A 25,508-nucleotide genomic window follows, 5' to 3' on the forward strand; every position below is an offset into this window, starting at 1 on the left:
CGGGCATCTTTTACACCTTTCCCGCTGCGCCGTTTTGTTGACAAAATCACCGAGGTCACCAAGGCAAAGGATGGACAATGAACTCCTATGCAGGCATCGAGTGAGTATTTCAATGCAAGAAAAATCTAAGCATAGACTTCTCTCTGATGATAGTTGGTGATGTCATATCGAGACAAATTGGCCTCGGCCCGTGATGTACAATATGGTTTGCCAGACACAATATAGCTCTCCACCCAAAAAGACAAACAAATGTTAGAAAGGAATTAGAGGAAAAGGATAAAAGAGCTCCTTTTCGCCTTAGATTATGGTGTCATCCCAGGGTCGATAAATATAGACAATGGAAAACTATATAAAGGCCCCTTTCGCCTCTAATAATGAGACAGCATAACGCAATTATTGCATTCAAAAAGTGTTACCAAGTACAATTAAGCTATCTAGTTGTATCTCATCCTCTAAGCAAATCGCTACTGACGACGACTCTAGAAATATGGAACACAAGCAAAGGGATCACCCCCCCCCCCCCCCCCCGCGGGTTCACCCTCATGGTCACCGCGTAGTCAATCGAGTTCGAGTGATGATAGTGCTTCATTTCTCTTATATCTCCTTAGCTAGTCAATTCAAATTGAAAACTGCTTAATTTATGATCTACTCCCCCTCGTAGTTTCATACTAGTTCCCCATAGTCATATTTAGCATAATTTGTAGAAGTTCGTACATAACACATGAAACAACCAACCACGTATCTACCTAGGAAGATAGATACACATCGTAGTGATAGAAAAGAAAGCATTTTTGGAGTGAAATCAAGCCCACAATTGATGTATGGCGTATAGGAGCTCTATGGGAAGAATTATTAAGTGATTGTGTTGAGATTCATGGCGCATCCAGGCTAGATGCCTGACATATAAGGCATGAATCTGGTGATCAGCATTAGACCTACCAAGTAGAGTATGGATCAGGAGAAGAGTTCTCATTTATATAGGGTCTCCCTCTTATGAAGAGAAAGATCAGACTTAAACAATCTCGTTGGCCTTGATATTGATGCGTCCCAATTCAGTAGACATCCAATTTCAACAGATTGCCAATATATATTTGTGAGGGTGGGAGCCTACACAACATTATGCCATCAGGATGGAAATTCGATGTCATGAGAAAAAATCAAAGAGCTAATAACTTTTAAGTAGTATGAAAATGTAAATGGATTGCATAAATATTCCATGGGGTATCAAAAGAAACAACGTTGAGTCCGCATACGGAGGAAGCCCAGTAAGGAACGTATCCTTAGATACAAAATGCAGGGTGCGCAGAGGAGAAGAAAGATTAAGACTCCTCAAAGCTCGAACCTGATGAATCCGACATTGGTACAGGCGCACCAATGCTTTCCAATCCTCTGGAATTCTCTAGAGCCCCCTTCGAAGCTTCATCCTCGACAGTCGGGTCAACACCGGCTTCCTTCTTGAGCCGCTCATAGTTGTCACCAGCCTCTTTGATCATAACTTGAATTTCAACTTCACGATCCGCGATGTCGGCCTTCTCCTTCCGCAGTTCTTCCATACGGGCAATCATCTGTGTTTTCGCATTCTGCATGGATGCGAGAGACAAGCGTAGTCTTTCGAAACTGGTAGCCAGTCGAGGCAGTGATGTCATTTTAGGAGGAGTCTTGGGTCGATCAATGTCAGATTTGCCATGTCCCATAGCAGCTTTGGTCTGTGCTGCTTCATAGGCAGCCTTCTCTTCAAGATCGGAATCATCTTCGTCAGAAATCCCCTCAGCATCATTTATAAGTTCTCGCATAGCCTCGCGGTCCTTTTGTTTCTTTTCGCGTTCTGCTTTACGCCCAAGCGAGATTTTGCCGTCTTCCACGTATTCCTCGAATCCTTCCGCAAAGTCCTCGTCGTCTCGGATAAGTCTTGTGTCTGGTGCTGGTTTCTCTCCTCTTGCTACTGCATCCCAATCATCGACATGTGCAGCGTCATCGTCCTCTAATGAGATGAAGTCTTCCTCGGCACCAGCACCGTGTTCCATAGCCAGACGCGCTCGTCGGGCTTTCTTTTTCTCGAATTTCGGCTTCACTGGGGATATGTGATTGCCCTGAGACGGTCATGACGTCGCCAAATTTCGCTGCCACATCAACGGCCTTGGTTGATTCTTCGTCGGTGCTTGTCTTCGGTGTCGAGGGTGTCGAGTCCCGCAATTCCTTCAAGTAGTCATTGTTGTAAGTTGGTCGATCTTGATCCTGGTTGATACGAGAAGAGATATTATGGGAAAGTATATGCTGGCCAGCACTCCGTTCAACAGCTTTGCGTCCCAGACCATGTCGTTTAGGTATAACAACCTCGCTTTCTTGGTCGTCGCCATCGTTCATTGATGTCTCACTTGGACCAAATGACATGCGCAACTTGGATTTCGGTTTCGGTTTCGAGCTTGCCGGTCTCTTCACTACTGGCTCTGTAGAACAACACCATTAGCCCTGCCTGCAAATCAGATCCTTTGGAATGAAAAAGTTAAGAAACAGCCCACTCACCTGGTGCAGCACCCTCGTCCTCATCGTCACTGCCCCCGATCTTCCGGGGCTTCCTGCGATTGGCAAACCTGGAACTCATAGTGAAAAGTGCCAAAGAAAGTGAAGAGATGAGGAAGTGAATGCGGAGGCAATTTGGTGAAGCTCTTATCGCATATCAGGAACAACCATTCTCCGACCCAGCTTCCACCAAACTCCAACTCCGCGATCTCTCGAATCCTGTCAAACACCCAAATACCCAACCACATTGCCCAAGATGCCTCAAGCTCAGCCAGAATTGAAGAAGGTGAGTGCTGCCCTCAAGTCACCGTGTGCCTTTTGTCCCGAGACCCCTACTGACAACGCGCTTTTTCTGCAGTACATGGAGAAGCGGGTCTTCTGCCAACTTAACGGCAACCGCAAGGTCATTGGTATTCTCCGTGGCTACGATGTACGTCAAATACCCTATCCCCAGATGCTTCCATATCACGGCAGTCCGTTCAACGCGCGAAGAAACGAACCCACCCCTGGGACTTTCGAAGACCGCATGCCAACAACGGACAAATGAGCTAACGATACTTTCGCGCAGGTGTTCATGAACATCGTCCTGGACGAGGCATATGAAGAGAAGGAGGGCGGAGAGAAGGTTGCCATTGGCATGATCGTACGTCAACTCCACTCCTTATCGAGGTCCAAGAATCCAAACTTAACGACGACACAGGTGATTCGCGGTAACTCAGTAGTGATGCTCGAGGCTCTCGAGCGCATTGACAAATGAGTGACATAACTACACGATGTACGACGTTTCTTTTTTGATGGAAGGGGCACGCACATAGGCACAACTCCACCAACCGAGTGCCGGGAAAAGATCATAATGCTATTGGGAGTTTCTGGGTCGGTTTCTCTGATGGGAACAATCAAAACCTCTTTTTTTTTTCTGTTCTATTTCTTTTCTGCTCATTGGCCAGGGCGTACTTTTAGACTACTTTGCAAAGGCTATCTCAATTACTTTTTAACCGATTGCTTGCACTACTGTTGGATGAGGATGCAGAGATAGGCAGAACTCATGTGATATTGAGTTTGAAAGCACTGTTGAATCGACTGCACGCCTGTAGCCATGCTGCTGTTCATCCTCCCGCTTGATTCAATGGTAGACATAAATGGATAATAAGAATATTGGTAGAATACAGGGACACGTCGAAATTACAGATTTGGTTTTCTCATGCTGGTCTTGAAGCGAACTTGAGTTTGAGCTTCAGCGGACCTCCGCTGGCTGGGGTTGAGGGCGTAGATGGGGCCGGGGTTTTGGGGGTCGCGCTGGGTGTGGCAGAGGGATTGGGGATGTGAAGTTTTGGGAGCGGGGTGGCAGACGGGGTGCCGGAGGTTGCGCCAGTTTTGGACGTTTTGAAGGTAATGCGAGTAGATGGCGGAGGCATGCCTTCTTCGCGTTTCCGCTTGGAAGAACCCTTTGATGGACCCATGCGGATAGTGCTGGATTTGGTAAAGTGCAGTTTCCCATGTCCCAGATTTTTGACCTTCCAGTAACGAGGGAGTTTCAGGCGTACAAGCTTAGTCGTGACAGGGTCGTAGAGCACGCGGCAAAGATCGGTGAGTTCGGAGAGTTCTAGTAGGTTCATGGTTGGAGAATTGCATGCGGCCCACATGTACTCTTTCATAGATCCATCGAGAGACAGCTCTCGCTTGAGAGCTTCGATAGCGCCTGGAATGGTCTGCCGTCTTGCGATGTCATCCCGGCGGATTTCTGTCGTAGACTCTTGTTCGATGATCAACCCGTCCGCCTGCGTGCCTTCTGGTTGTTGGGGACGACCAAATGCAACTTGTGCCAAGGCCTGTCCTAGCAGACCCAGGCCGTGATGGCGAATCCAGGCCGAGGAATCGGTCGACAGTGTAAACATGAGCCAACGCAAAAGCTCAGGGCTTTGACCAATATCTAGGTCCACCAGACACTGGAATGCCTGGATCCGCAGGAGGTCATATGTTCCTGCCCGTGTGTAGGGGAGGAAACGCATGAGATCCACATTTATCATCTTTGCTTGCATCAATTGTGCCTGGCAATGTAATGCGGCTCGTGAATAAAGGTTTTGGAATGAGCTGGACCATTCATCCATTCGTCGATAACGATCAAATTCGGCAATGGCATCTTTCTCGAGCTGCTCCTCAGCTTGAGTCTCAAGAACGCGTTCCATGTCGAAATGATCTAGCTCTTCATCACTCCGTGACTCGCTCCTGCCCAGCATTGCATGACACAGAGACTTCATGAGCGAGGCAACGTAGAAGTTGTCAGAGTATTCATTATTGGAGTTGTCATTGAACTTCAGTTTGTCAAAGAGGAACCGCTTTACCCGCAAAGGGGTCTTTCCACTGTTGTCGCGCACTTTCGAAATCGCATCGGGAATGACTTGCTGTAAAATGTAGGCTGCTCGGTCAGAGAAATCATTCGAACGCGTCATGGGCGAGCCTGGAAGACAGAAAAGCTCCTGGAATGCCGTTTCAAGATGGTACAGACCAACCCAGTCAACTTCGTCCTTGGCATGTTTGACCAATGCGCGAGCCGCCGTGACACGAATACCATGGAAGTATCGACTGTCCATGAGAGTTCGAACGAAGATGGTTGAAATGAGAGGATGTTCTCGTTGCGCGGCCATGTATTGCAAGGACTATGATTATTAGCCTGACGTTTGCGCAAGGAAATTTGACAGTCTTACCTCAAGCTGCGCCACAACATCTCGATCCTGTTGTAGCTGGGACAGATACATGTAACCCGGCATGCCAAGAGACAGTTTGCAGATCCATTCAAAGTCTGCGTCCATACGAATCCACTCGTAAGACTCCTGTCCCATTCGCTCTTCGTCCTCTTTTGTCCAGTCAGCCAGGCGCCAAGACTGTGCTTCCTCCTCTGTTTGGAGTACGTCTCCCAGACAGTAGAGGAGAACTTCTTCTTGGACCTCGGCATCTCCACTTGCCACAGCTCGCTCTCTTTGTTTCTTGTTGCGTTTAAGCCTCTTGTACTTGGTGTTGTACGGAATATCGAACTTCGTCACTCCCTCCTTGATCTCAACAATATGTTCATATGGTGTGCCGTCGGCTTCGTGAATCCGAAGGGTCATTGATCCCGTAAACACCGGTTGTACTGCACCCGCATAGACGTGCCGAACTTCTTCTTTAACGTCACGGAGGAATGTATCCTTTTCCAGATCTTTTGGAGGCTGTTGCTCAGCCTGGATTTGTCGGATCATCATCTCCACAACAAGCTTTTTCTTGTTAAATCGCTGACTCGCAGTGAACCGCGGGCATCCTGCACCGTAAACCCATTGCTGGAAAAAAACGTCTAGCTTGGCGTGACCGAGTCGCTCGCAAGTCTTTTGGAAGAGAGATGAGGTAACAGCTCCGTTGGGCATGTCGCCCATGCGAGAGTTTAGGAACAGTCGAGTGACAATGCGAGACATCGTGGGCTTTCCACTAGCCTTTGTCAACCGACGATCGAGGATCCACAGGACCAAAGGGGCCTTCAGTGCAACGAAGCGGTATTCAGAGGGGTCAACCTTGAGGATATTGCCCATGTCGTAAATCGATGGACGTTCAAAGTCCAACTCGCAGACTCGGTCAGACATTTGTTTGAGTCTGAACCGGTATTCGTTATTTCCGCAAAGGTGCTTCATAAATGTGTCTGTAATATACCATGCCACACCCACTGTGACCCATGTATCCGCTGGCTCATTTGGAATGATATTAATGCCCGACCATTGAGAGGCCAGACCATGCACCAGAGTTCGCGTTGATTCATACATGGGGTCGATCATCTCTGGTGGGAATAGGAGATGGCTGCTGCAAATTGACATGCAAGCAGTAGGAAGGCTGTCCGTAGGGACGTCATCCACGAAACAGATCTTGTAGCTGGCAAACGGGTAGGATCCATAGGACAACGAAAAAAAATCGATAGCCTGGGCCATGGGGAAACTCGTATTCTGAACTTCATCGGCTCGACCTGGGAGACAGAATGCGTGTAAAGGAATCGCGTTTTGTCCAAGCTGTTCGTCCTGGTCACTCTCGCGGAAGTCGGCAAGGTTAACATACTCGAATGGACCAATGGCGAATCCGATTTGTTGAGCCCCCAAAGGCGAGTACGAGGAAAATGAGACTGTTTTGCGACTGGGGTCCTTGGGATCGACAATATCATCCGTCAGGTCGCCAGAGCAAACCACGGACATATCTAGGCTCTCGTCATCGGCAGAAAGTTGGCGGGTTTGCGGCCGTGGGCGCGAGGGCGTCGTTGAACCTGGCGCACTTTTGTACTTGCGGTCAAACACATCACCGAGCGAGCTGGGGCAAGTAATCGAAAAGTCCCACGTGCATCTCGAGGACGTATCGTCGATGCATGGGAACAGGGGACATCCGATACCAGACTCGAGCGAGTTGGTGGTGTATGCATGTGGATAACGGCGATCTCCATGTTCAATACCCACGAACTGTAAACCATCACGAATGCTGTCAATGACGAACTCGATGTTCACGGTAAGAGCTGCGAATCGTGGGAGGGCCGCTTCTTGCGCCCTTGAACCTCCAGGCCCATCCACATCACCGGTTGTCGTTTGAAGGGCAATCTGGTCTTGGGCTTCAGCTGAAGATGGATCTAGCTCGTCGATTCGAACGTTTTTAGGAATCGTAATGGCTACCGTGGGCTTCGGGGGGGTTTGGAGTAGACTGTCGAGTTTGGGGACCAAGCGTTCATGGTAATGGGGCCCGTAGAGTTGGATAGATTCGTAGGGATCGGAATACTTCGCTGTCGCCTGTTTGCCGTTGACGCTGAGTCGCTTGATCTCGCCTTGCCGAAAATTCAACCAGATCGTTCCCAGATCTTGCCTGTGTGGGTGGACGGTGATTTCGGTATTGCCCTTCAGGCTTTTGCTGGCCAGATCGATATCAAGCTCGACCTTTTGATGCCCGACACTGAATCCTAGATCCCAAGCAGGTGCTGCAGCCCCGACGGGCGTATCAACAACACCAGGCATCATGAAGAGTCCTTAGTGACGAGACGCGCGGGGAGCGCAGCGAAGACCATCCACCGGCATCCCCAATCAGACTCGAAAGGCGGTTGTATCGAGGACGGCGCAGAGAAACCGAGGACAAGAGATGCGAAGATACTTGCAAGGCGCGAGTTGAAGCTTCAAGTGAAGGTGCGGACGGATGACTGCGCGAAAGAGTTGTTGACAAGGGAAACCGCAGGCGGGCGACCAACTCCGGATAACGTCTAAATAATTGGGTGGAAGGACGGCGACAATCGACAATGTAGAACACCCTCGCGTGGTCCGGTCGAGCTTCCCAGGGAGCGCGTCCCAATGCGGGAGCGCACGTGATGCCGAACCTGAAAATCCATGTTGAGACATTCCGCTCCTCCTTTTCTCCACGTAAATCGACTGTTGTTCAGGGCATGATCTGAGTTCCTATTTGCCTGTCTTTCTTGCTCGTTTGTTTTTGGCTGCGCGCGATGAACTGAGGTGTTGCTGTATACCCCCGACTATCCATTGAACTCCGCCTGCCCCCTCAACATCCACCATGAGCGCAATCCTCCGTATGGTCCAAGGTATGTGACAGGAACTCGTTAGATTTGGCTCAGAATATTTGCTCATTGACGTCTTGCATCTGAACACAGAGACCCAAGATTCCCTCTCCGACGATGCCCTCCTACCCCTTAAGTCGTACAAGTACTCGAGTGTCGACAAATCGTTTATCTCAAATTACATCTTGAGACACTATGTACGAAATTCAGATTGCAACACATTGCAGCCGCTCTGCATGTGAACATACAGCTGACTTATTCTACGTTTAGTGGAATGCCTTCGTCGAGCTTGTTCCTATGTGGATGGCACCTAACATGGTGACCCTTCTCGGGTTCATGTGGATTGTCGCCAATGTCTTCATCATTGATGTCTTTGTGCCGGATATGGTGGGACCTGTAAGAATTTGTTCCTGGGTTGGACGGACGTGGCAAGTTGACATTGATTGAACCAGGGCCCTGGGTGGATTTACTTCAGTTTCGCTCTTGGCATGTGGATGTGAGTGAACGGAATCGATTGTCGCATGCATCTCGCTCACACGAAACAGGTACTCGACCCTCGACAATGTGGACGGTAAACAGGCACGCCGCACAGGAACATCCAGCGGCCTCGGAGAACTTTTTGAGTTTGTACCACCCTCCGCCCAGCCGTGGACGCTCAACTAACAAGCACAAGTCACGGAATCGACTCTCTGAATTGCACCCTGGCCAGTCTGCTTTCGACTGCAGCAATGGGCTTCGGCTCCACGCAACTCGGTGCTTGGACTGCTATTGTCCCCTGTCTGGCCATGTACTTCTCCACCTGGGAGACTTTCCACACCCACACCCTGTACCTCGGCTACTTCAACGGCCCAACTGAGGGCCTTTTGATCGCCATTAGTATTATGGTCGCCTCCGGTATCTGGGGCCCCGGTATTTGGTCTCAGCCTATTACTGGATTGATTAACATCCCGCAACTCTTTGGTACCGCTTCCATTAAGGACCTCTGGGTGCCGATCTTGCTCGGTGGTTTCTTCCTCGGCCATCTGCCCGGCTGTGTGATGAACGTTGCTGCTGCGCGCAAGAAGCAGGGCTTGGCTTTCACTCCCATCCTCAAGGAGTGGGTCCCTATGATCGCGTTCACCAGCTGCATCATTGCGTGGCTCTTCTCTCCTTACTCAACCATTCTGTCCAACAACCACCTAAACCTGTTCTGCTGGGTCATCGCTTTTGTATTTGGACGTATGACCACCATGATCATCTTGGCCCACCTGTTGAGACAGCCATTCCCCTTCTGGACTGTTCTGCAGGCCCCACTCATCGGTGGCGCAGTGCTTGTCAACCTTCCCATCCTTGGCTTCCCAGTCATTGCTCCATGGTTAGAGCTCCTCTACCTCCGCGTGTACCTTGTCTTCGCCTTTGTCATCTACATGCACTGGGCAGTACTTGTCATTAACCGCATCACCACTTTCCTCGGCATCAACTGCCTTACCATTCGCAAGGACCGCAGTGTCGCCAGAGACCGGGCTTACCGCACTCTCGGTGACGCTCCCCTTGAGGAGCCCCGCGTCTCCACTGATACCAACAAGACTCATTAGATTGATTTCATCGCGCCACCTTGCATGCATAACGGATTGATTCCTGAAAGAAGTCTCCTCCATATTAGCATTGCCGCCAACGGACCCGAGCGGTTCTTTGAAGATTTAAAAGCTGCCATCTTGTAATTACGACTTAACCACCCTCAACATTTTGCTTGACCATGTCTTAATCACCAGAATGAATCAAGTGAGGGGTGGAAATTTTGATGAACCCACGCATGGAAACTTGCCCTGCATATTTGTACTTACGCCATTATTAATATTTGTGAATAGACAAAAAAGATTCAAGTTCATTAGTCTTCTCAGAGAAGTTGAAATCGAAACGCAAATGTTGAACAAAGCGTCATAGTACAGGAGAATCAACCATTACATATATCACAAGCATCGCAAACAATCAACGCTGACCACAACAAAAAAATCATAATAAAAATATCAGAACCAGATCCTCCAGACTTTTATTTGTTTCCAAGTCCAAGGGCGCCAGTCAAACTGCCCAAGCCAAGTCCATCAATAATCTTGTCAAGTCCTAAACTTCCAAGAATACCATTCAACAATCCACCAAGACCAAGACCATCAAGCAAACGACCAACAAGACCAAGCACACCGTTCAACAGTAATCCGACAGCAGCAATGATCTGGAACAAAGGCTCAGAGAGCAATCCCCAGAGAGGGTTCAGCTTCTTCTTAGCGTGAGGCATGTCAGCAATGCGCTTCTTGCCGTTGTCAATGGTCTTGACCACAGTCTCAGTGAGCTCCTTGATCATGTCGGCGAGCTGGTACTCCTCAGGAGTAGCATCACGAGAAGCAGCGCGCGCCTTGGCGGTCGCGGCGATACGTCCGTCTGGGTCAAGGGCGCGAATTGAGCCATTGCATTCTTGCAGGATGCGGCCGCCTTCTTCCAGGAGGGGTTTGACTTGCTGGACGAGTTTCTCTTCATCGAGCTCGTCCTTGGGGGTTCGGTCGGCTTTTTCGACGGCCTGGGATTTGTTAGTATCGTCCTGAGAAACGTACATTGGAATGAAACTTGCCTCGGTTATCTGCTTGCAGACTGGCTTGACGGCCTCAAGGGTCGAGTTGAGGATGTAGCACATCTTCTCGGCGAGCTGGCGGTCTTGCTCAGCCTTGGCCTGGGCTTCCTGCTCCTCGGGGGTAGGGCCCTCCTCTTCCTCTTCCTCGGGCTCGGGGATGTTCTCGAGAAGAGTGCACTCGCCGAGCTTGTTGCCGTCGTTGTCAACGACGAATCCATTATCGTCGACAGCCTTACCGACAAGAGTGGCCAGGTTACCGGCAGTCAGCTTGCCGATGAGGTTGCCGTCAGCATCGCGGACCTCACCCTCCTTGGTGACCTTGCGACCAGCCATGGGGTTGATGTCGCGCTTCTTCTCCTCGGGCTCCCAGCGCTCGGCTTTGCCGATCGTGTTACCGTTCTTGTCGGCGACATCACCGTCCTCGTCGACGCTGCGGCCGAGGAGGCGCTTGGCGTCACCTTCAATGAGACGTCCGATGATCTTGTCACCGCTGGTAACGACACCATCCTTACCGACGACGGCATTGTCAAAGCCGAAGAAGGGTCCCTCGGCCTTGTTCTGCTCGCCACCGGGGATCAGCTCAGCGCGACCAACGACCTTGCCGTTGTCACCCCAGATCTGGCCCTTGCCGTCGACCTTGCAACCTGCAAGACGCTTGTCGCCTTCGACAACGCGACCGACAACAGCACCAGTGGCAGGGTCAACAACGTTGCCAGACTTGTTGACAACCTTGCCCTCAAGGAGAGAGAGGTCCTCTTCCTCGGGGGCCTCCTCCTCAGGGGGCTCGTAGGGCTCAGCACGACCCTTGACATTGCCGTACTTGTCAGTGATCTCACCATCCTCATCGACAGCGCGACCACGCAACTTCTTGGGGTCACCCTCAACAAGCTGGCCAACGATGGATCCTTCATCATCCTCGACGAATCCATCCTTGTTCACAACGATACTTTCCATACCAGCGAAGGGGCCTTCAGCCTTGCTGTCAATCTCATCCTCAGGAATGAGTTCAACACGACCAATGACCTTCTTGCCGTCGTAAACCTCGCCGTCTTCGATCTTCTTACCGGCAAGCTCCTTGGGGTTACCCTCGACAACACGGCCGATGGGGTATCCCTCAGGTCCAATGACATAGCCGGCCTTGTTGCAGGTGAGACCATTCAGAGCAGAAAGGTCAGGACTAGCCTCTTCAGGCTCTTCAGGCTCCTCCTCAAGACGCTCAGCACGACCAATTACATTGCCCTTGCGGTCGAGGATTTCACCATCCTCATCAACACCGCGACCGCTGAGCTTCTTAGCATCACCTTCGATCAGACGGCCAACACGAGTGCTGTTCTCGTCCTCGACGAAGCCGTCCTCGTTGACGACCAAGCCTTCGAGACCGGAGAAAGGTCCTTCCTCGCCATCATCTTCTTCAATGGGGAGGGCCTTGGCCTTGCCGATGACGTTGCCGCGGTTGTCCCAGAACTGACCCTTGTCGTCGAGGGTGGCGCCAAGCTTGGCGATCTTCTTCGCGTCGCCTTCGATCAGCTCGCCGACGGGCTTGCCGCTGTCTTGGTCGATGATGTAGCCGCGCTTGTTGCAAATAAGGCCCTCGAGGGTGTCAAGGCTAGGGATGCGCTGCTGGGCGTCTTCGGCAGCATCCTGGGCGTCTTCGGCAGTGTCTTCGAGATCACCCTCGACACCTTCAGCGGTGTCCTTGGCGCCCTCGGCGGTCTCCTCGAGATCACCCTCGGCACCTTCGGTAGCGTCTTCAGCGGTATCTTTGACGCCATCGACATTGTCTTCGAGTTCGATCTTGCCGTCTTCGGCAGTGTCTTTGAGGTCACCCTGGGCATCCTCGGCGGTGTCCTCAGCATCGCCGACAACACCTTCAGTGGCATTCTTAGCCTCATCGACGTCATCGACATCGTCGACGGCACCTTCAGCCTCATCGGCGACACCGTCAACAGCGCTCTTCGCTTGGTCGGCAGTCAGGTTATCCTGAGCATCTTCGAATTGATCCTCAACATCATCCTTGACACCATCGACCTTATCAGTGGCATCGTTGGCAGTCTCTTCAATGACCTTCTTCTGCTCCTCAATAGGAACAAGATCAACACGACCAATGGCATCACCTTCATCATCAACAATCTCACCCTCCTCGTTGAGAGTGTATCCGATCAGATCTTCCCAGTCACCTTCAACAATGCGACCAACAATCTGACCAGCGCCATTCTTGATAACACCACCGTCAGAAACAGGCAAACCCTCAAGCTGAGCAAGATCCGTAACAACATTCTCCAGATCGCCCACCTTGGACTGCGCCTCGTCAGGGATGTTCTTCGCCTTATCGGCGAGCTCGTGCATGATATCAACACGACCAATCAGATCACCATCCTCGTCGACAATCTCGCCGTCGTCGCCAACAGTCTGTCCGACCAGGTCTTCAGGGTCACCCTCGACAACCTGACCAATGGGGTTCCCATCCTGTCCAAGGATGTTACCACCATCAGCAACCTCAAGACCCTTCAAGGCCGAAAGGTCAAAGGGAACAGGCAGGTTATCAGTTGGCAACTTATCAGTCGCCTCCTTGGTGCCATTCTGAACAGTCTCGGCGCCCTGCGCAGCTGTATCCTTCGCCTTTCCAGCAACACCACCAGCAAGACCCTTAGCTTTACCAGTCAAACCGGAAGCGGCACGACCGAGAGGGGCAGCCGAGCCGGAAGCCTGGGAGGCGACATCGTCTGGTGGGGAGGTAGGGCGGCGCTGCTCAGAGGAGGAAGTCTTCTTCTTGGACTTGGGGGAGGGGGTCTCGGGGATGGATTGCTCGTCGTCCTCGATTGGCTCGGGGGCCTTTTGGGAGAGTTTGCGGGGGGTGCTCTTCTTCAGGGACTTGGGGTTTGGGCTTGCTTGCGTGGTGCTTGGCTTTGAGGCGACGCTGGAGCCGGAGCCTTTGCGGGTTTTGGCGGGCGTGTTGGTCTTCGAACCCAGCTTTGGGGGTGCTTTGCTCACTGCGGGGGTGGCCATGATTGAGGTTGATTTGGTTCAATGTGGTTGTGTTTGAGTGTGCCGTTTCGAAGTCGATATGATAAATCGTAATCAGGGTGGGATCAAATCAAATCAAATCAAATCAAATCAAATCAAATCAAATGAATAGGAAAATATTCAGTCGCTTGCGTGGAAGGCGTGACGTATAATTCGTAGGAGGTCGATAATAATACAACAATCCCAGGACCAGGCAAGAAATCAATCGAGTCCGGGACGAATAGGAGTAGGAGTATAAAGGGAAGATATTTCGTGATGAATAGATATCAGAATAATCAAAAGTGATTCAGGAATTAGAGGTTCGAGAGTTATGCTTATAAGAAGTATCCAAGGATTCTGATATCATTGCAGTAGACCATCATAGGTGTCTATATAGCTACACGAGGCAAGCAGAGCCCACTACGTCATGGGCCCGTTGATATCATAGCCAGCTTTGCGTTGTGGCTTGTAATCCCTGTTCGAGAGACGATCGTCCCAAGAGTTAATCTGTATGGGTGCACGGTGCATGCCAGTGGCTGAATTGTATGGTAGGGCGGTTAGTAGCATCATCGGCATCATACGAGTGGGTCGATAAGATGAGGGATCAGTCGAGAATTTCGTTGATCCAGAGGTTGTTGCAGGACAAGCGCTCCAATCAGGGGTCTGGGCTGGGGTGTATGGGGTCGGAAGGTGGCTAAATCGGGATGTAGGAGAAGGTGGATGGAGGTGGAGCTCCGTGCTTGTCTAGAGGGTATGATCATGTTTGAAGTTGTACTACTCGGTGCGAGATATCGTGCAGGGAAAGCGGATTGAGTTATAGATGAACTGTTGCACGGATGATGGCATTAGAGTAGAAGTGTAGATACGGCTTTTTTGCTTCAAGGTGTATCCTATGTCATGTTCCTGAGTGTCCCAAAGAGGCATACGCGTCAAAGGCAAGAAACAAAGAGAATAATTGGAGACAGGCAAAAGCAATGTGAGTGGTCAAATGTCAGAACATCATGATCCATGGAAACCCCAGGGCCACGCTATACGAAACATGGAAAAACGTGGGTGAACAAATCAGAGAAGTATATGGCCTCCACATTAGGACTGCAGCATCCACCGCGATTTGCCTCCCGCACTGTCAGGCTGTCATCCCCTGTCACTGTCCCTGTTCTGTGGCTGAGGATTGGTATACTGGTCTCATTGACCTTCGAATCATCATTACATCACAAGTGCCAGACTGCATAGGACGTGTTGAAAGTGCAACTATACAACGTTATAAGTTAGTATCTCTTGAACATGGTTTCCATACCCCACAAACGCAAGAAGCATCGCATCTGGGTTCAATAGTTAACACAGATGACGTCCAAACACCACGTTAGCACGTTATTTATACGACAAAAACGCACAGGAAAATACAAAGCACTTGGGACTTCCCTGTATAGGCGGAGCGTGCATCGGGACTCGGCCGGATGAGATCATTTTAATTTATTCAAGTGGAGTGTTCAGCCACTCAAGTCATCGCGGATATCGTCACGGTTCACAATTCAAGGCACAGTCTCGACCGAACCGTAGTTGTTTCAGCCTTTTGAACCAGTCCTGGAATATAACCCAGTTGAAACGGTCCGGACGCCTAGACGTCGCATAGCGTGGTACACCGTTAGACGTGGAGTAGGAAAATCTCCGGGTTGTCTGCCGAAATCAAGATTTGCTCCTAGCGGCGGGGGTCCGTGCGGTCATGTCCCAACGGTCTGGACGAAGTATACATTTACTGGAGTACAGTATAACTTGTTTTTGACCTGTTGTATATCCATCGTTTGTTCTATTCAGCAAGGTTTCTTTCTGCCTAAATAGATACACAAGAGTCCACCACCATTCATATCCCCCACCTCAACACTACAGCGCCATGAAACAAGACGTATTACATGACAAGGTATAATAGAGACAAAATCCATCTAGACTGCTCCAATTCCAATCTCGGTGTGTTCTATTTCTATCCAAATGACATACTTAGGCCACTCTTCGCCACCGTCTTGCTCGAGTAGGAGATGATCAACGTTGGATCTTCATGTTAAGAAGTCAACTAAATTAATTCTGCCTTGTAAACGACCATCAATGTAACATTCTCTAGGCATTCACTTACCGCCACATTGCTATGCAGGTAACCATGTGGAAAATGTGGCTGGTGAGTTTGCATTAGCCACGATCGGTGGGTACAAACCTACGGGCTCGGGGTATCTCCACAGCCCGGAAGTCCCTTAATTTGAATGCACGATGTAATTTAGCTGAATGATTATCAGGTACAATTATATACCGGTGCTTGTCAACGAGAGCGGACTATCAGCAGAATGATTTAATCTTTTTGTGATAGATTCTGAAACAGAGATCCTGTCCGTTTACGTTGCACTAGCCAATACCAACAATTCAAATTTAAAATCGGATATATAAACTAGTAAACAGGTTAAAAACTGTTGCAACAAACCCTGCAAGGACCAACACAAGATATTCAGCCCAACAACCAGGAACACCCACGCAATAGCTCGCCCAAGTAAACTATCCGGCAACCTGCGGCTTCCGGTTAATCCCCTCCCTAGGACCATCCCTCCGAAGAAGACTATCCCTGTAGAGATTACACTTGCTAGAGACAGGGATATTCTCAGAATCCATACGTTTTCCCTCACTCAAGTGACACTGAACCCACTCCCAGTCCCCACGCTTAGGATGATCAGGGTCCTTAAACTTGATCTGCAGGGCCTTTGATCTCCAAAATGTTTCTTCTCTCTCGCCTAAGTGCACGCTCAACGCCCATGCATGCTGCGGGCTTCGGGTCGAATCTATCTTGTGTTACTGACACTTTATGGAGGTATGCGAAATCTCTGTCCGAGATGGTCATTATGTGGGTGCCTGAGTCTTTTATATACAGTAGTCACCGTTATCGCCTTCCATGCTAGATGGTATAGAAAAAATCTTTTGAAACCTAATCACATATAACACTAATCCTCATTTGGCTAATTCTGTAGTTGTAAACACTAGTGTAAGTAAATATTTGACGTACTGATGCGGTTCTAAAATACACTATAGTGCGCTTTGCGCGCGTGATTGGGCAACTTGTTAATATACGACCAGCTGAGATTACATTCAGGAATCAACATTGCCAGTGTCGTGGCCAGGGTTAGTTATTGGTGCGGGACATATCAGTCTCACGTCGATGGCTTCCTCGAGCCAGTACACGTTCGGCAAGTTCAAACAAGCTAGCTCTGTTATAATGGCGAAGCAAGAATCACCCACACTGGTCGGCTGTCTACTCGATGTGTCGGGATCGATGCGTAAGGTTCTCGAAACAGGTCGATCAGGTGAGTGCGCGGCTGATCGCTTCCATGCCGTGCTCCGCGCGGCTCTCAACATTGCCCGCAAGGAGCAACAATGTAACTCCAAGATCAAAATGTTTGTGGGCGCGTTCGATCTTGATCGCCAGGCCGGGTATCCTCCAACCGTGGACCTCTGCGGCGTTGCCAAAGCTCTCCTCGAAGGCGTCGATCGAGACGATCGCAGCGGTCATGATCTGCTCATCGCGCGAATGAGAGCAACCTAGTTCATATAACGGAGTACATCCGGAACAAGCTTACAGATGGTGTAGCGCGCCTTGTCCACGCGTGCCTTCGTAAGCGTCCAGAGCGGGTTTCTAAGTTCATTGACACATTACCAAGTACGGATGAAATTCAGGTCTCACGGAGAATGAAGAGTAGGGCAACATTTGGAACTGCCACCATCTTGACCATTGGTGGAATGCAATTGGGTCCAACCTGGGGCAAAATGGGTGCCAATGTTTACGAAGACCAAGCAATAGACTCCTCAGAGGGACTTCAGCTCGCGCGCCGAATTTGCAGAGAGTGGCTTCAAGATTTCGTGGACTTCGTACCACGGCTAGTGAGTAATGTGGTAAGGTTGCTACAGGGTTTTCAGCGGCATTCCACAGGAGTACGTAGGTGCTTATCTAGAACCATTGAGGAATCCATGTACGGCTCCAATGTGCGACGTTTTGAGCCGGTCATTGTCCGTGTTTTGTGCACATCCTGAATTGGACCAGCGAGTTCTCGTGCTTTTGTCAGACGGCCACGGGACTGACGGTGATCCCGGCGAGAATCGCTTCTGGCCTGCATTTGGAATAAGTCACTGTGGCAGTTGTGTACTAGAACAGGCAGTCAGGACCGCTGGTCCCAAAGGGCTAACGCTCGGTCTCCATTCAAGTCTGTGCTGGAAGGAGATCCGACATCGACCATCCAACTTTCGTATATACCCACTGAAATTGAATCTCTAAATCACGACGACGAGGAAACCCAGATAACTTGGCCAGACACATCCGATGATATTCAATCCTCACCACAATCGTACTCATAACACATAGCGTATATCCGCATTCGGGGCCCCAGAAACACCTGATTTCCGATATCTGAATCACCTGCCAATATGTTCCACCGCCTAGCATACTCACCACAGAAGTGTCCTTTCTCCAAAAGTATCATCGCAATTGCTGGCGAGAACATAGGACCGCGACTATTACGCACATGGCTCTTTAACATTATATTTTATGAGAAGCCAATTCATTGGGACTGCGGTCCAGTGGCCCAAGAACATGCCCACCTGGGATGAATCAGTCTTCGCTCTCATAAGAGATGGGAGATCTTACCTGCATCATCCACCAATAAACCACGTTATTTGTTCGCAGGCTGAAGTTCCAGATGGCTATCTGGTATATGGCCATCCATCCGTAGAGTCCGACCTGGAAGGAGGTCAAAGACAAAATGTCTGCTTTCAAAGCGCGCCAGATGGTTACGGGGCCATATTGCCGGGACATCGGAGCTATTGAGAAGTACTGGAAGAAGATTCCAAACAAGAGCGCGAACCCATAATCTTTTTAAAAACCTCAGTGATGCACAGAGAACTTCAAAAAATATAACATACCGACCAAATAGGACACCCATAGATGCCGCCCATTGATTGTTGCATCTGCCCCATACACGAGCCATTCCCCGACGATATCTCCGAGCAAACAGCCGGCGCCACAATGGCAGACGGCGACCGTTACTGTAGCAAACATGGGCCGCTGGGACATGTGTGTATGACAATGGTCACCTCTGTTTTGCGAGTCTTCAGCGCTAGGCTCAGGACTATCCCGACTCTCGCCGGAATAACCATTATTGTTCCTATGGCAATGCATTAGTATAATTGTGATCTAAGTTAGCATTGGATAGGGGATACGAACTGGCTGCTTGGTTCTAAATGCTTCAGCTCTGGTAATGGAGGCCGACCGTACTTAAAGTATGTCCACAAAGTGATGGGAGCTAGATATAGCGCATTTAGGACATAAACCGCAATCCTGGAATTCAATCACAAAAATTAGCTCCAATGCGCGGCAAGTAACGAGGCACATCAGGCTTACATAACACCCATCATTGATCTCCAGCCTCGTCGATATATAATATCAAAAAGAATCACTAAGGAGGTAATCAGGCCCAGCCCGATGAAGACTGTTCCCAGAACAACAAGAGACAGCGGCGGATGGTACGAGACCATAATGAATCTGCAGGGTTAGGTACAGCTGAAGATTATCTAGACACACTACATTGAGTATCTACCTATGCTTTCGTTATATAGAACCTCGACGATTCCTGATGTCACCTTAGGAGTATTGCCACGAAAACAAGACTTTGCTTCCGTTGTGGGGAAATGTGAGTAGCCCAAACTCTAAAAAGCGCAAAAAGCGCGTAGGGGCAACAACCACCAGGAATAAAAGTATATTATTGTTCCCGCCAGTCTTATCAACTAAATAAAGCAAGGTGTTCAAGCCTGAATAATAGGCAATCGGTTTTTGAATGAACGCCATATATATTGCGATTGTACGGCGAAGGAGAGCGGTGAGTTCAAACGGGTCTTCTGCCCGAAATCGGCGAGCGCAACTCGTCGTAAACGTAGCTATTGGATAGTTTGCCACCTCAACGCACAAGTCGCGCATTCATCATTACGGTATTATAACGCTGACTCATCTGATAGTGACAGCCGGAGCCAAAGTCTGTTCTGGTCATAGATACTGCATCGATTCACCACTCCGAGTGGAATTCGCAGATATATGCCGATGCTGGAGTCAAACTTGTTTCTTTGCCTCCATACTCGCCGGACCTAAATTCAATGGAGGATTTTTTTTTTTTTTTGCTAAACTCAAAGGCTTTATAAGACGCATTTGGAGCTACTACGCAGATGATCCCAACCGAGAATTCGGGTCCTTTCTTGAACGATGTATCAATCAAGTTGGGGAAGACAAGACAGTACCAGAAGCCACTTTCGGCACGCAGGGGTGACTGTTGATCATTACTAGAACCTATTTCGTACAAATATTCTTAAAGAATTGAAGGGGCAGAGAAATGTCCAGAGGAATGGCCATGACATGTTCTTTCGTTGAATCCTCTTTTTTAGCACTCAGGAAACAACCAAGGATCAAATCCCTCTTTCGAGAACAATGTGCTTGTATTATCGCCTTTTGATGTGCTATTCGAGTAACGTTAAACGATTATTGCTGTCGCTTCTGGCGAAGAGCCTCATGCATAACACGTGATCGAAAGCACCTTCTCATTTACGTGGCACCACAATTTTGATCTGTTCGTTAACATCAAGTGGAAAGATGATGGAAGGGTTTAATGTATTTACTCTCAGTAAGTTGTACTCCAGTTCCTTTGGCTTACTTTGCTGGATATACGCAATATGGCCATCTGTAATCTGGCTTTCCAGTTTGCAAATAAGGAAATGGAACCTACGCCAAGAGCTCTGGTGTACCTTTGGACAGGGGTTCTTATCAATGTAGCTTCATATGGACTAGCGTCGTGTCCGGTACAGGCCGAGAATCAAGACCGTGAGTGTCTGGGTGTAAACTGTTTTCGAATTCTACAGTAGCGTTGTTGAGGACCGCCGTCTATATTAGTTACATAGGCATATATGATTCTTCTAATGGGATGAGGGCCCATATTGACAGTGTGTTATAAGGGGAAGTCGTGCCATTTTATAGGCTGGAGGGAGTGACGTGTCAGTTACGGATCAACGTCCGACCCCCTGCAGCTATACAAAGCAGAGAGACTGTGGATGTTCACAAATCATCAAAATCACAAGACAATCTGGCATTCCATGATAATTGACTGAAAGGAAGAAACATAGGAATGAATCGTAAAGCAAAATCGCCATCGACATGAACACAACTCGGTGATAACGCACTGGATCCAACATGAAACAATCAAAGACGAGAAAGGTGAGAGAATTCGCCAGGGGCATGGTAATTTGGCACTCTCATATCCAAATCTGCGCCAGAGTATCCCAAATCCTCCGCCACGAGTATGGCACACTTCTCGCCAATTAGCAGCGCAGTCTATATGTACCATCACTGTTAGCATCACGATGATGTTAAGAGAGAGAGAGACAAATACTTACGCTGAAAGTGTTGCAGCCCACATTATCGGGACAGATCGACAGATCGCAGACTTTGAGGCCCTTCACACCGTGAACATTCAGGCGTTCGTCGACAACACCACCTTGCGGCGCAATCGAGCTGCCCTCTCGTGGAGCCATGCTACATGTACCGAGACAGTGCCAGGTTGTCTCAACGTGACGTTGAACTAGGGATATTGATCAAAAACAAGTAATTACACGGAAACAGGTATTGACTTACTCCACTTCTCAATGTGCTTGATATCCTCATCGCTGTAGTTCAGAGGGTCGCGAGCCTCGTGCTTATTGGAGTTGAGGATGGAAGCGGAAGGCTGCTTTCCAGGTTCCAATGGCTGAGTCCAAGACCCTACACACCCGCGTTAGTGAGTAAACAGATAAGAAAGAATCCAAATAACTCACCGTGTTGAATACCAGCTGAAATATGGTTCTTACCAGCGTATGCCTTTGTAACAGCCAGATCCATGTCCAGCGCTCGAGCGGATGAGCTGTGAGAGAACTGGGGATGCATGCCAGTTACCTCACCAGCGTACGCACTCATACGTCTGGCAGTCTCGCGGGACTTGATGTACCCCCATACCATGGGGGCCATATCGCGCTTGTCGTTCATGAAACCTGCATCGAAGTCGGGCACCTCATAGGGATCGGCAGACTGGATGTGGGTGAATCCACGAGAGAAAGGATATTCCTTAAAATTTCTTGTTAGCTAGACTCATCTACCTAGTGCAAGTATGTCAACATACCAAGAAATGGAACATGGTGAAGAACTTTCCGGGTGGCATATGCATGTGGTCTCCAAACCAGCTAAGTCGAATGTCAATATAGTCTTTCGCAAATGATTATGTGTTTGACTTACCCGGAGATGATAGAATAATGCATAACAGGCTTATCAGGCTTATTCTTGAAATAAGAGTCGTAACCACCAACGAAGTCAGGAGTAGGCCACTTCTTCATCTCACTCAGTTCCTGCTGAGTTGGACGGATCTTTACACCAGCGTCGATACCGTTAGTCGCGAGAGGGCCAGTGCCCTTCTTATCCCACTCCTCAAAGACCTTCTTCTGAACCTTAGGATCACCACGAATGAAGTCATCAAATGACTCAACGTCTGGCTTTGCGCGGTAGACAGAGAACGTCAGGTAGTGGTCCTGGAAGTTGCGACCGACTCCAGGCAAGTTCACCAAGGGAGTAACACCTGCTCGGCGAAGCTTGTCTGGGTCACCGAATCCAGATCTCTGGAGGATCAGGGGTGAGCTGAGTGTACCAGCGCTGATGATGATTTGCTTTCGCGCCCGAAAGATCCTGCGGACTGGCTCCCCTCCGTTGAGGGGCTTGGTGGGGATAGTTACGACACCAACGGCGCGTCCATTCTCAACGATTACCTTGTCGACTTTGGTATTGCACTTGAGATGTAGGTTGGAGTGCTTGGCTCGAGTACTGTGGACATAAGCATGAGCAGCATCACTTCGTCGTCCTATTCAACGCATTAGCGGCAGGTTCAAAACTAAAAGGAGGTATATCAGGACTATTTTACCTGTGTCGCGGTTGATCCACTTCAACCAGTGCTCGGCGCCGTGTCTGCCATGGTAAGCTTCTTGTCAACTGATGAGCAGAAAACCATGTTGATATGATCACATACCCAGTTTTCAAGTCTTGCAGATCATCCGTGACTGGAATGCCTTGGGACTCCGCCGCACGAAGGAAATCGTCTTTGATGGGGTAGGTATAGTTGCCAAATGAGACCTTGATAGGGCCATCAGAGCCGTGCAGCTCGGGGTTGTTGCAGGCTCGCTGATATGTCTCATGCTTCCTCATCAGAGGCAGAAGTTCCTTGGTGGTCCATCCCTTGGCTTGGAAGTCATCATAGTCGGAGGCCGACGCTCTGGTATACATCTTCGCTCAAATTAGCCAAAGCCCTCCAAAAAGTTCCCCCTGGGATGGAAAGGCATGCCATAAAATTGATTGAGCTACCACCTCCAAGAATATTCGCACATGGAACAATAGCTTTACGTCCATCCAGATGCTCAGATGGTCTTGAGTGATAAAAAGAGGCTGTCTTTGAATCAAGCTTCATGTTGTTTGGATAGATACCGGGACGATATACCCTGGTCGGTTTTAGCGTCTCACTTTATATAACACAGTACTTTGAGTCTGACCATTGGTTGTTCAGGTTATCTTCACCGGCCTCGATCAACAACACAGAGAGGTTGTGATCAAGATTGGCGAGACGGCCGGCAGGGACACACCCTGAACTACCGCCGCCGCAGATAATGATGTCGACTTCGTCTGGGATCGTCATATTTCATATAAACCGAGTAGATAAGATTAAATTGCAGTAGAGTTGACCTGGTGAAAGAGAAGGACAAAGGTCCGAACTGGGGTCCTTGGGGTCGTTTATATAGCTAGCTCTAGCTCGGCACTGTTTCGATTGGAAGGAGATACCATTAAAAATGCAACAGACCCCCAGTTTCTAACTGAACCCCGCGTGCGGAGACAAAGTTCATCAATTGAGTGTGGCTTAGAGCTATGCTGGCCCCTACTAGAGGGATAGTACGTTGTTTATGTATGCCAGTAGCCGGGGGTTGTAACTGCCTTATCCCACTCACTATCACATCAAGCTGGATTGTTCATTGAAAGCTTTGATTAAACCAGCATTGATTATCACATAGAACGCCGTACTTTCGAAAGCCAACGTGATTGAAACCATGTTCCACTGTTGTGCGCAGGTATCACCACAAATTGACGAAGGCTGAAAGCTACTTACCCCAAAGATCCTTGAGCAGAATCCCCGCACTTCATGCGTCAGGTTTGATTCCAAAATTGGGTCTCGATTGGGTCTACCTAGAGATACATGCAAGTGGGACATCGCCAAGAATCCCAGTTGTACTATATGCCTACTTGCCCTGCCACCAAGCGATCATTGACACTGCTTTACTATAATATGAACTTTCTATGAGATGCTTCCAAGTTGCGGAAGATATTTCATTGGTGGATGGGGGAAGGTTGAGGAATACTGTGCTGGACAACTGCCGAGAAGCAAGAATCTACGGCAGGATGCAGGGGTCTTGGCTATACGTGAAAGGGAAACGTTCCTACGCGTGGGGAATAAATCAATCACGGTAAGTTTTGTGATATCATTTTTCGAAAATGACTTGCTTGTTAAGCAGGGCCCCCAAGAAGCCAATATTGGTTCGAATACCATTTTGATACGTTTCATGATCCTTCTATCGACGACTTAAGAACCCTGGCCTACGGTCAAGAGGCCAGCAACTATAGAAAACCAAAATGAATCAAGAAAGCAACTCATAAAAATTGTACAGTGGAGCTTGAGAGGTCAAGGTATACTTCCTGATTCAGTAGCGTCCGGATGCACCGGCAAGAAATAGCAGACATGATTCAAAGTGCCAATGAGATGAAGCCCGCATACGCTAGTTGAATCCACAATGTATACCTCCCCACAACGCACGACCTCAAACATGGATTTTGCGGGGTATGCTGAGTGGCGTGGGGGTAGACGCCTAGTCCCATATGTACTTTGTATGAGCGATGCAATTGGAGGAAACTAAACCATGACCAATCCCGCCGTGCTTTAGCCTGCCTGGAACCAACTCGATACAGCCCACATTCCTATCTTCTAGTCTCACCCCGATAAGTCCAAGTGTATTGGGACGTTGGGACTTGGTCAGCTAATTGGCATTTACTGAAAGTGAAGACAGAACGACACCGAGAGCTACTTGATAACATGCGATAGTGACATGAAGCACTATGCTAAAATTGAAAATCAATTTCCTAAGATCTATTTCACGGAAGTATTTTTATCTTGATTACAATCAGATTTCAAAAACTGATAGTCGGGTTTCTCGCCTTGGAAGCTATGTATTCTATTTAGTGGTGGGTGGACTCACGGGGACACAAGGCTAAAAGGCTAAAAGAAGTGCCTAGCAGCGCCTTCCGAAAGATATTCATCGGACAAAAGAATGCCTAGATTATATCGGAATGCAAAGGCAACAAATCAAAAGGAGGTACTTGAGCTGTTGCATAGCAGATCCCCCTTCCCCACAAGTGGAGAAATGCGCGGATCACCCGATAGAGGATGATCTCCGCACCGGCCGACGTGTTCCCTCTAGCTAGTGAAAGTTCCTTCATTTGAGGGCCAAAATAGGTTGGGTAGAAGTCTGCCACGAGTCTGAATTCCTAAAATAATTCTCTAAGCCTCTTAATATATTCCCTTATCACCCTTATTGGCCTCTCCCCATGTCAGTCTCAAGATACTGATTTAATTGTTCCCAAAGGTCCAGCTGTCTTTAGCCTATATATGCATACACACTAATACACTAAAAACGATGACGTAGGGC

General features: G+C 49.1%; 7 protein-coding genes across 7 annotated transcripts; 3 read left to right on the forward strand and 4 right to left on the reverse strand.

The window, feature by feature from the left end:
- Nucleotides 1–1,319: 1,319 nt before the first annotated feature.
- On the reverse strand, nucleotides 1,320–2,602 carry N7508_005785 (uncharacterized protein; the record flags this gene model as incomplete). Its single annotated transcript, XM_058463851.1, has 3 exons — nucleotides 1,320–2,048; nucleotides 2,098–2,447; nucleotides 2,524–2,602. The coding sequence occupies 3 exons, from the start codon at nucleotides 2,600–2,602 to the stop codon at nucleotides 1,320–1,322; spliced, it is 1,158 nt and encodes a 385-aa protein (XP_058320329.1).
- Nucleotides 2,603–2,776: 174 nt separating this feature from the next.
- N7508_005786 (putative small nuclear ribonucleoprotein SmG) lies at nucleotides 2,777–3,277 on the forward strand (the record flags this gene model as incomplete). The annotated part of the gene is made up of 3 exons (XM_058463852.1): nucleotides 2,777–2,950; nucleotides 3,089–3,163; nucleotides 3,221–3,277. The coding sequence occupies 3 exons, from the start codon at nucleotides 2,777–2,779 to the stop codon at nucleotides 3,275–3,277; spliced, it is 306 nt and encodes a 101-aa protein (XP_058320330.1).
- A 442-nt stretch (nucleotides 3,278–3,719) lies between these two features.
- On the reverse strand, nucleotides 3,720–7,529 carry N7508_005787 (transcription initiation factor TFIID subunit TAF2; the record flags this gene model as incomplete). Its single annotated transcript, XM_058463853.1, has 2 exons — nucleotides 3,720–5,177; nucleotides 5,226–7,529. 2 exons carry the CDS (start codon nucleotides 7,527–7,529, stop codon nucleotides 3,720–3,722), a joined length of 3,762 nt encoding a protein of 1,253 aa, XP_058320331.1.
- Nucleotides 7,530–8,073: 544 nt separating this feature from the next.
- N7508_005788 (uncharacterized protein) lies at nucleotides 8,074–9,651 on the forward strand (the record flags this gene model as incomplete). The annotated part of the gene is made up of 6 exons (XM_058463854.1): nucleotides 8,074–8,101; nucleotides 8,171–8,274; nucleotides 8,348–8,473; nucleotides 8,530–8,573; nucleotides 8,623–8,700; nucleotides 8,751–9,651. 6 exons carry the CDS (start codon nucleotides 8,074–8,076, stop codon nucleotides 9,649–9,651), a joined length of 1,281 nt encoding a protein of 426 aa, XP_058320332.1.
- Nucleotides 9,652–10,106: 455 nt separating this feature from the next.
- Nucleotides 10,107–13,685, reverse strand: N7508_005789 (LEA domain protein; the record flags this gene model as incomplete). Its single annotated transcript, XM_058463855.1, has 1 exon — nucleotides 10,107–13,685. The coding sequence occupies one exon, from the start codon at nucleotides 13,683–13,685 to the stop codon at nucleotides 10,107–10,109; it is 3,579 nt and encodes a 1,192-aa protein (XP_058320333.1).
- A 3,190-nt stretch (nucleotides 13,686–16,875) lies between these two features.
- N7508_005790 (uncharacterized protein) lies at nucleotides 16,876–17,259 on the forward strand (the record flags this gene model as incomplete). The annotated part of the gene is made up of 1 exon (XM_058463856.1): nucleotides 16,876–17,259. The coding sequence occupies one exon, from the start codon at nucleotides 16,876–16,878 to the stop codon at nucleotides 17,257–17,259; it is 384 nt and encodes a 127-aa protein (XP_058320334.1).
- Nucleotides 17,260–20,946: 3,687 nt separating this feature from the next.
- Nucleotides 20,947–23,452, reverse strand: N7508_005791 (GMC family oxidoreductase; the record flags this gene model as incomplete). Its single annotated transcript, XM_058463857.1, has 10 exons — nucleotides 20,947–21,078; nucleotides 21,141–21,325; nucleotides 21,379–21,504; nucleotides 21,558–21,843; nucleotides 21,899–21,959; nucleotides 22,012–22,627; nucleotides 22,688–22,731; nucleotides 22,793–23,046; nucleotides 23,105–23,258; nucleotides 23,310–23,452. The coding sequence occupies 10 exons, from the start codon at nucleotides 23,450–23,452 to the stop codon at nucleotides 20,947–20,949; spliced, it is 2,001 nt and encodes a 666-aa protein (XP_058320335.1).
- Between the last annotated feature and the right edge of the window lie 2,056 nt (nucleotides 23,453–25,508).

Source organism: Penicillium antarcticum (genome assembly GCF_028974205.1).
Source record: "Penicillium antarcticum strain IBT 31339 chromosome Unknown utg000005l_segment0_segment0, whole genome shotgun sequence".
Classification (NCBI taxonomy): domain Eukaryota; kingdom Fungi; phylum Ascomycota; class Eurotiomycetes; order Eurotiales; family Aspergillaceae; genus Penicillium; species Penicillium antarcticum.